This window comes from Pinus tabuliformis, chromosome 6, assembly GCF_031772625.1.
Source record: "Pinus tabuliformis cultivar Carrire ecotype Pingquan chromosome 6, CPIR1, whole genome shotgun sequence".
NCBI lineage: Eukaryota > Viridiplantae > Streptophyta > Pinopsida > Pinales > Pinaceae > Pinus > Pinus tabuliformis.
Genome location: NC_142292.1, coordinates 265,978,065 through 265,987,084, shown reverse-complemented (window position 1 = coordinate 265,987,084; position 9,020 = coordinate 265,978,065). Strand labels below are relative to the sequence as shown.

At 33.0% G+C, this 9,020-nt stretch overlaps 2 protein-coding genes across 2 annotated transcripts; both read left to right on the top strand.

The window, feature by feature from the left end:
- The first annotated feature begins 5,016 nt into the window (after positions 1-5,016).
- On the top strand, positions 5,017-5,948 carry LOC149258386 (uncharacterized). Its single transcript, XM_089371443.1, has 2 exons — positions 5,017-5,583; positions 5,836-5,948. Exons 1-2 carry the CDS (start codon positions 5,062-5,064, stop codon positions 5,908-5,910), a joined length of 597 nt encoding a protein of 198 aa, XP_089227569.1. The 5' UTR covers positions 5,017-5,061; the 3' UTR covers positions 5,911-5,948.
- A 186-nt stretch (positions 5,949-6,134) lies between these two features.
- Positions 6,135-7,848, top strand: LOC149258385 (uncharacterized). The gene is made up of 4 exons (XM_089371437.1): positions 6,135-6,397; positions 6,526-6,659; positions 6,889-6,975; positions 7,217-7,848. Exons 1-4 carry the CDS (start codon positions 6,135-6,137, stop codon positions 7,555-7,557), a joined length of 825 nt encoding a protein of 274 aa, XP_089227563.1. The 3' UTR covers positions 7,558-7,848.
- The last annotated feature ends 1,172 nt before the right edge of the window (positions 7,849-9,020 follow it).

The window sequence follows — 9,020 nt, the reverse complement described above, 5'->3', positions numbered from 1 at the left end:
CCTATACTTTTCACACACACACACACAGTGAAGAGGTGACTTTGTCTAGTATAACCATATTTCTAGTCAATTGGTATGTGTCTCTTTTGTTGTTGACTCTTTGTATTCTAATCTTGCAAGTCCCAATATACAATCCATGTTATTTGGATTTTTAAGAACTCTTTAGAGCTATTTCCATTATAAGGATTATTGCTTGTCTGATAATTGAAGTCGCCTAGCATGTGGTTGGACTTGAAGGAATGTTGTTGGAAATAATGGGGGGGGGGGGGGGGGGGGGGGGTTGAATCAAAGTTTCTTTCCAATTAGTTAATTTTAGTATTAAAACAATTAACTATCATTAGCATTAGAAAAATATAAACATTCGTCAATGGTAAACAACACAATTCAACAATTCACAATAATCAAGATAGTAAACACAGAGATTTGTAGGTGGAAAATCCCTCTAGATGAAAAACCACCGAATGCTTCTTAATATTTGTCTTAAAAAATAATTACATCATGTTTTCAGCTTCAACTAAAGGAGGCTCCAACCTGTAGGATTATCCAACACCCTATTTATCAACTGCAATCGGGAGGACGCTCCAACTCCCTAGATCTCAAACTCCAGCCCAATCAATGTTACAACACCTTGTGTACCAGCTGCAACTGGACGAATGATCCAATGCCATATGTAGGCTCTGACCTTCCATAACACCACCCTACTACCTGAAGTGTTCTCAGGCTCCAACCTGAATGAGTCTCCACTCTCCCACCTTGCACCACCTTGCCACCCTGAAAATTCGGTGAACAAATTTTCACAATTTTCAAACTAGATCCACCCATGCTCTCAATCAATATAAAATAAACTTAAATAATCAGTCTACTTTTGCTTAGTATGTATATCAATGTTAAACCTTGGAAGCCTCACTACTCAACTCTGCTCAAACTAACCACTGCACAATTGTACCTCAAACCCAATCTTGCCTCTTCTCAGTCACAAGCCAAATATGGCCACTCTCTAATCTATAACTACTCACTGCTACAAATGAAGATCATCATCAAGGTCACTAGCTGGCAATTATCAATGTTCAATAACCTTCCACTATCATATAGATATTGTGGTATGTCATTGAAATACTCATAAGAAAATTGTCATGTACAAGGAACACTATTAAGTACCAAAAGACACTGTCAAATACCAAGTGCACTCTCATGTAGATTATTGTCATGTATATCTAGGGCACACCATCATAATGGTTCTATCAACAAGCTTCATTTTACTCTTTCAATAATATTACTGCGAAAATCAGTTAACTTCAGACTCCCTTAATGGTATCAAAAGTATGTATCAAAATCACATTGCAATATAAAATAAGTCATTGTATCACTGACATGGATTTCCTCACTGTAGAAGTTGTCATGTCAAGTAGGTCATTGTAGTCAAGTATCACAATACAAGAGTAAAGTCACTATCTCACTATCTAGCCATACATAGGTTACTATCTTCAAGTTACTGTCACTGACAACAAAGTATAATATTGTCATCAATCAAGTCTAGTTATCACATGATACATCACATCAAGGATCACTGCTTAATCTTATTTTCATTATTAGTCTAGAAAACTTTGCTATCAAGGATTACACATTGTCATCGTTCTTTTCTTCACACTAGTGTATATGACTTTAGCATTGACCTTAATTACTCAATCTTTACTTATAACATCAACTATTTGATTGCTACAATGTTTCACATATGCAATCAAACAAGTCAATTGTATGTATGCCAATTACTTTAACAACCCATTATCACAATTATACGAGGGTCAGTATCACATCTCCAAGCTATTCACATATTACTATATAAAAGTTATGTCTATAGGTATGTTGTCAAGGGAAGGTCATTGTCAGAAGATACCACTTAGCCAAAACAAAACAAAATCAATCATTGGCTTTGTGCATGTATCAGCGATTGACCTAAGAGATGAAAGGAAATATTTTTCTTTTGACTATTCTATTCAAATTCTTATTGTTGAAGTAAATATGTCACTCCCAGATCTGAGTCTTTGAAGGTATTGGGTAACAAAGATAAGAATTTTCACATTAGGCCCCAAGAATTTATGTGGCAAGGTCAATTCCTTAAAGAGGGTTGAATAGGTGAGCCCTTTAAATGTATAGGACTCACAAATATTCCTCAAACAGACGTATGGAACCTCAGGTCTTCACAAAAGTACAGTTTATAAAAAGGAGAATTATGAACTTGTTCACCGAATCATAATTTTGTCAATATGTCAATTTGATCTAGGTTTTCCTAAGCCAAAAAATTTAGATAAGGTCACTGAGAGTTTGCTCCATATTCCTTTCAAAATCTTCTAGCGATAACTAAAGAGGCTTTAGGCTAAGGCACCGCAAGAGTGAATAAGTTATGACACAAACTTAGTGCCTTAATGGAGTGTCGAGGTCTGCAAAGGAAACCTCGGAATTTTGGTCTTCTTTGAAGCCATATCAACTTCAAAAAATTGTATTAGATGTATTTGAAATAATAGCCTAAGAGGGTCGAGGATCTTATTGTTGCAATAGGCTGCCAAACGAATCCCTTATCTAGGACCAAAACAATAAAATAACCAACCCATTCTTTAGATTTCTTCGTTGTTCACAGAGAAAGATATTTCAAAGATAGATAATCATTAAGTTCGTCACAATATTTGGAGAGAGATACCAATCTTTTATAGATTTTGAGAGGGCTTCTTTAGGGTAGCTGTTGGAGGATTTGTTAGAGGGAAATCCTCCCTTTTTTAAATTTAAATATTATTTAAACTAAAACGAAGGATAGTGTAGTTTTTGAGTTAATCTTTAGTGGCTTTAATGCTTGGATTAAATTAGGAAACCCTTGTATTGGAGTTAGGTTTTGACTTTGAAAATAATTTGTCTTTTAGGCCTAAAGAGCCCTAGTTTGTAATTTATAATTATAAAATATATTTATAGAATCCTCCAAGTATATTGTTTGCAACAATAAGATTAATCCTTTTGAAAGAAGCCTTGTTTCTTTGACTAAGGAGATGGGAATTTGATGTCTTGATGGCGTCTAATTCCCCTTGTAATTTCATATAATGTTTGAGGTGCTCTATAACATATTATAACCATTATCCTTCTTTCTTTCTTTTAATAATGGGCTTGCCAATGTAAAGGTTCCAAATCACCATTCTTGTGGGTTTGTGCCGAGAAGTTGGGGGTTTAAAATTCAAACACAAATATCTCTCAAACCGGGAGAACTCTCTGGGTGTGCCACATACCACCAGAATCATCTTGACGATGAGAATCTAATGACAAGGATCTCCAAGGAAAACTCAAAGAGTTGGTTCTTCAAAAACCCCAAAAGTCCAGGAACCCCAAATCCTAGAGATAGGGTTTTCAACCAACCTTTACTGGAGCTTCCAACTTGATGTAATTCAAGCAAATATTAGGAGTGTTCATTAATAGGTTGACATCAATGCCATGTGTTTAGTCAAAGTCAAACATCGAGGTTGACATCAATGACAACACCATTCAACAAATGTAATTTCAACTGAAGAATGTGTTGCTTCATATTCCAATATATATATATTTATGCAAGATGAATCAATAGAAATCTCTTATTTCCCTCCCAAATCCATTGTTTATGTTTGCATTACATTTATTATTGAATTAAAATTTATGTCTATGCTAGTTGATGTCTAATAAAATTTTTCAGATGAGTCATTTTGAAGAAACGATTGTTTTATTGTGTATAAGTATCATACAAGTTATTGTTGAAAGGCTATTTTGTTTTTTCTTATGAAAAAGGAAAAATGATAAATTGATTATATCAATCAATGAACATTTTTCACCTTATGTTCACCTAACCTACTTATAGCTTTGATGATTTAATTTATAAAATAAAAAAGGGTTTCTTTTGCATGTTCATTATATTTCTATGAGATACATGTTTATTGTATTTGATGATTTAATTTATAAAATAAAAAAGGGTTTCTTTTGAATGTTCATTATATTTCTATGAGATGCATGTTTATTGTAGGTGTACATACTCTACCCCACTATGGAATTGAACTTGTGACTTAGGAAACACACATTCGTAACCATTAGAGCCACTGTAATTTATATAAATTTAAATATTACTTTTCTAATAATAATAATAATATTTTAACCTTATAGTCAAACCAAACACCAAATTGGTGTGTGTGCTGCCACCTTATTTGTGAGACAAGAGGTTTATGGACCACCTTATTTGTGAAACAAGATATTTATGAAATGTCTACTAAAATTTTAAGGAAATATACATACTAATTTAAACTTATAACCTCCTTAAAAAACACATATACTTAACTATTAAACTTAATTTTTTTATAGCAATAGAATATTAAAAACTTGTTTTTATTAATATAATTATTTAATTATAATTAATTGCTTTTAATTATTATTATTTTTAAAAAATAATTTTATTTTATTAGAAATATAAAATTAAAAAGGTAAGAGGAATCATGACAAAGCCGTTTTTATTAATATAATAATTAACTAATTATAATTAATTGCTTTCAATTATTATTATTTTCAAAAATAATTTTATCTTATTAGAAATATAAAATTATAAATGCCTAGAGGAATCATGACAAAACCGTGATTACAAGTTTTATAAAGTAATTTTAATTTTAAATGAGGCAAGGTCATTCAAAATATGGATGTTCCAAAATATGTGCAAAAGTGAAAAATAATTATATTATAAAATTTATTTGATAAAATTAAAAGAATTCAATATTCAATGAATATTTTAAATATGTTATCGTGACTCGTCATCTAATGAATCAATACCTCCAATTAAATAGTTAGGCACTTCTCTTTTCTTTTCTTCACAGCGAGGCTATCAGAGTTAGTCCAATAATTTCCATGCGCATGGAATTAATTTCGCCTTTTAAAAACTTAGTTAGAGTGATGAGGTATAGAATCTATGCTTCCATTTCAATACAAATATTCAGTCATAAAATCCTAGCCAGGAGAAACTATTGAACTCCATTTTCAAGCTCTTTTCACTTTGGCTTCCTTCCCGCAACAATGGAAAACGAGGAGAGCTCATGCTGGAGCAAAATTTGCCCATGCTGTTGTCCAGGAAAGAAGCCTCCCAAAAATGCCGGTGATGTTTCTTCTCCTGATAAGATACCTGCAGGACAAAATGCAAAAGTCGATCCGTCAAGAAAGAAGGTTCCCGACACCACCGGTGCTGCTGCTTCTTCCCCTGATAACATACCTGCACGACAAGATGCAAAAGTCGATCTGTCAGGAAAGAAGGCTCCTGAAACTAGAGTTGCTCCTGCTTCCGCTGGTAAGGTACCTGCAGAAAATGCAAAAGCAAAAGCTGATGTACCAGAAAAGAAGGTTGCAGCTGAAATTAGAGTTCCTGCTTCTTCCTCCGATAAGACAAGCCTAGCAGAAAAAGCAAAAGACGATCTATCAAGAAAGAAGGCTGCTGAAACTGCCGCTGCTGGTTCTTCCCCTGATAAGATACCTGCAGAAGAAAATGCAAAAGTCGATCTGGACGGCCTTCTCAGGCACATAACTAAGCTTTTCCAAATGAAGGTAAGATGATTTCATATTTATCTTGAATGTGAATTATACTCACAGATCCATATTAAGTTTAAATTTATCCAGTTGTTATGTAAAGTCTAAAAAATGTGTGCCCCTTTCAGACGATGTAAAAAAATTAAAGCCTTTCATTGTATAATATGACAAGTTCATTGCAGTGCTTCATATATATTCGTCATCGAATCCACATATATATATATCAATCTCAAAGGAGCGTAACATGAGTTTCAATGGTTTCTATATCAGGAGGGGAAAATAGCAGCCTATGAGCCAGTGGCAGGTCAACAATTTTGGCCAAGTTCCGAAAGCTTAACAACTTAAAGACGTTTCTTTATGATGGAATAAAGGCCAATGTCTGTACCAAACGTCCTCCATGATTTCACAGTGATTTTTTTTTTTTTTTTTTTTTAATTACAACCTGAAATTAGCAGCACCATGTCCATGCCCTACAGGTAAAATCTTCAATATAAATTCTTCTTTATATTTTTTTTAATGGTGTTCAGAAGTATAATACTCTAGTCGATTCGAATGCAATTGCTAGCATTATGCTGCAAGGTATGGGTTCGGGAAGCATGGTCGCTGCAGGTTTTCTGGTTGTGGCAAATATACTGGAAAGATTCGAAGACGTTCGTACCAACCAAATTGAGTGTCTAGATCTTTTGAAAGAAATACTTAAATTAGGCAAACTAGTTAAGGAATTTAAAGAACTAAAGGGGGACATGCACAACGAAATCGAAGCCGCAACAGCGTTAATTGTGGAGGGTTCCATCATGTGCTGTGCACACATTAATTCTCCAAAATTTTCGCAGTGAGTATTCGACAGTCCAGTCCAACCTTGCTTTTCTTTAACGGTGTGATTGATATTGACATCAAGGGTTTTTTGTCCTCAAATGGATCGGGTATGGAGCACCCTTTTAATTATTGCGTTGGACACAGATTCTTTAGGACAGGAATAAACAGGGAGAACATCGATCAGATCAAGAAAGAATTAGATACGGTGTACAGGGATCTACACACCAAAATACTCATCAATCTCCATCGGAAGTTTGATGATCAGCCCGGACACCCAGGTGGACTTAGGTTTTGAATTTAAAGATGATGGTTTGTTATCTAATTATGCTGATCGCAAATTTTTAAATATTTCAAAAACCTTGTTAATAAAAACAATAATAAACAATTAACTTTATTATGAAAAATAGCCATTTCGATCTCCTTTTATTAATATTTATTTCCTTGATTCTTTTCTTTTAAACAATTTGGAGAAGGGTTTGTTTTTACTGTATTACTTTGTGGATACAGGGGATCTGCGGAAGCCAGAACCAGAGCCAGCGCGGCTACCAGTTACAATTCATCATGCAGATAACGTTAACTTTTTTCTTAACGCAGGTACATTATTGCCTCAGCGCAAATAGGTTTTTTAAATTATAATAATAATATAAATTTACTGTTAGATTTACTTTTTTAAATGTATAATTTGATTGTTAAAAGTTAAAGTTTATATATAAATAAATAGAGAGAAACTTAATTTTGTTTAAAAGTGCATCGATTTTATTTTTGAAATATATGGAATATAATTGTTATATATTTTTACAAAAATTTATGATTGTTTTTAAACATTATTGTGCAGAGGAAGATAAGAGGAAAGCAAAAGAAGCAGATGAGAGAAAAGAAAGAGAGACTGAGGAAAAAAACAGAGAGATTGAGGAAGAAGAAACAAAAAGGGTAGAAAAAAAGAAAAAAGCAGGTGAAGATAAGAAAATTATTGAGGAGCAGGAAACAAATAGGGTAGAAGAAAAGAAAAAGGTAGAGGAAAATAAAAAGAAGATAGAGGACGAAACAAAAAGGAGGGAGGAAAAGAAAAAAACAGAGGAAGATAAGAAGATTGAGGAGGAAACAAAAAGAGTAGAAGAAAAGAACAAGGCAGAAGAAGATAAAAGGAACCACTCAAAAATGGCAGTGAACCAGTGACACCGGAGAACCAAGTTTCTGCTCAATGTACAACCTATATCAGAGAAAGGGAACCCTAGCAAGTACTAACGAGGATCACTGGAAGCTTTAAGAAAATGAGAAAAGAATAAGCTGCAGCCAGAACAACAGGCCAAGAAGTCACATTCATATGGAATTTGATTAAAGCACCAAACTGCCGGCCGCAATCGAAGGTTACAGATGAGATGAAAGCTTTTGTGGCAGGGGAAGAAGACAGAAATTTCACAAACTTGTAAAGTAGTGCAATTCTTCAGATGGTCCTAATAGATCTTACGGGTCTCTACTGAAAATAAATGTAAATAAAGATCTATTCAATTCTGTTCTGTTTATTGCATAGTTGAGGTGCTTGGCTTTCTTCAGGCTTTTAAATCTATCTGTGAATCCTATCCCTCTCTGATATAAACCTGTTGAATCATCTGTGGGTTGCACCTATTTGTTCAATCCTCTGGCACTGGAACTGCTCAGTCTCCTGCCGAACCTGCTTTTGCATATGTTGCATCTCCTGCTTCAATATCGATCACTTGGCCAACCCTCCAGGTATCTTTAAAAGAAACAGATCCCTAAGATACTTCACGTTAAAAAGGTTTTAAAGAATTGAATTCACTGGAGAGGAGAAATTCCCGTTATAAGTGACTGCGAGACTTTATGACATCAAAGACCTGTTTTATAAAACGGAAAAACAAGAAAATGAATGGCATGGCCGCTCTGCAAAAGACCAAAAGATTGTAAAATGTCTTTTTATCGTTGAATCTGTCGATTTTTTTTTGGGTTTAATTGAGGGATTAGATTTTCAAGGGAATTAGTTCAGGATAGGATTAGTTTTAATTTTTTATTAACATAATTTTTATTAAGAGATAAAGTGTATTAAAGAATTTGTTAGATTGTATTAATATTTAATTAGAGAGATTTGAGATTATTTTAATTCTAATAAATTCTTTTCTGATAAGTTCATTATTATTATTTATAAAGTTCATTTATATAAGCAAATTATATTTAGCAAAATGGTTTTATTCTAATTCTTATAAGTTCCTCTCTGGTAAATTCCTCATTATTATCTATAACATTCATTTATAATTTTTTTTCCTCAAGTTAAATTTGAGCCATAAGCTTTTTATACATGGCTAATCAGGAAATGTATGCATTAATGAGGCATTCTTAGTGTGGTAATACTTTTTTTAGTTATATTTATGAAGCCTTAGGCTATTTCAACCACATTAATATTTTTAATGTGGTTGTACTAGTTTTAATTTCAAGTGGTTGATTTTTTTTATTATTTTTTTAATATTGATTATCAAGTGAATTTGCTCATAATACTTTTTTTGGTTATATTTATGAAGTCTTAGGCTATCTCAACCACATTAATATTTTTAATGTAATTGTGCTAGTTTTAATTTCATATGGTTGATTTTTTTTTTTTTAAATTGATTATCAAGTAAATATGCTCA

Excerpts from the sequence above, each read along its gene's own strand:
- LOC149258386 (XM_089371443.1), top strand. The coding sequence starts at position 5,062 with ATGGAAAACGAGGAGAGCTCATGCTGGAGCAAAATTTGCCCATGCTGT. Across the intron at positions 5,584-5,835 it reads CTAAGCTTTTCCAAATGAAG|GAGGGGAAAATAGCAGCCTA; the intron begins GTAAGATGATTT and ends TTTCTATATCAG.
- LOC149258385 (XM_089371437.1), top strand. The coding sequence starts at position 6,135 with ATGCTGCAAGGTATGGGTTCGGGAAGCATGGTCGCTGCAGGTTTTCTG. Across the intron at positions 6,398-6,525 it reads AATTCTCCAAAATTTTCGCA|ATTCTTTAGGACAGGAATAA; the intron begins GTGAGTATTCGA and ends CGTTGGACACAG. Across the intron at positions 6,660-6,888 it reads TGATCAGCCCGGACACCCAG|GGGATCTGCGGAAGCCAGAA; the intron begins GTGGACTTAGGT and ends TTGTGGATACAG.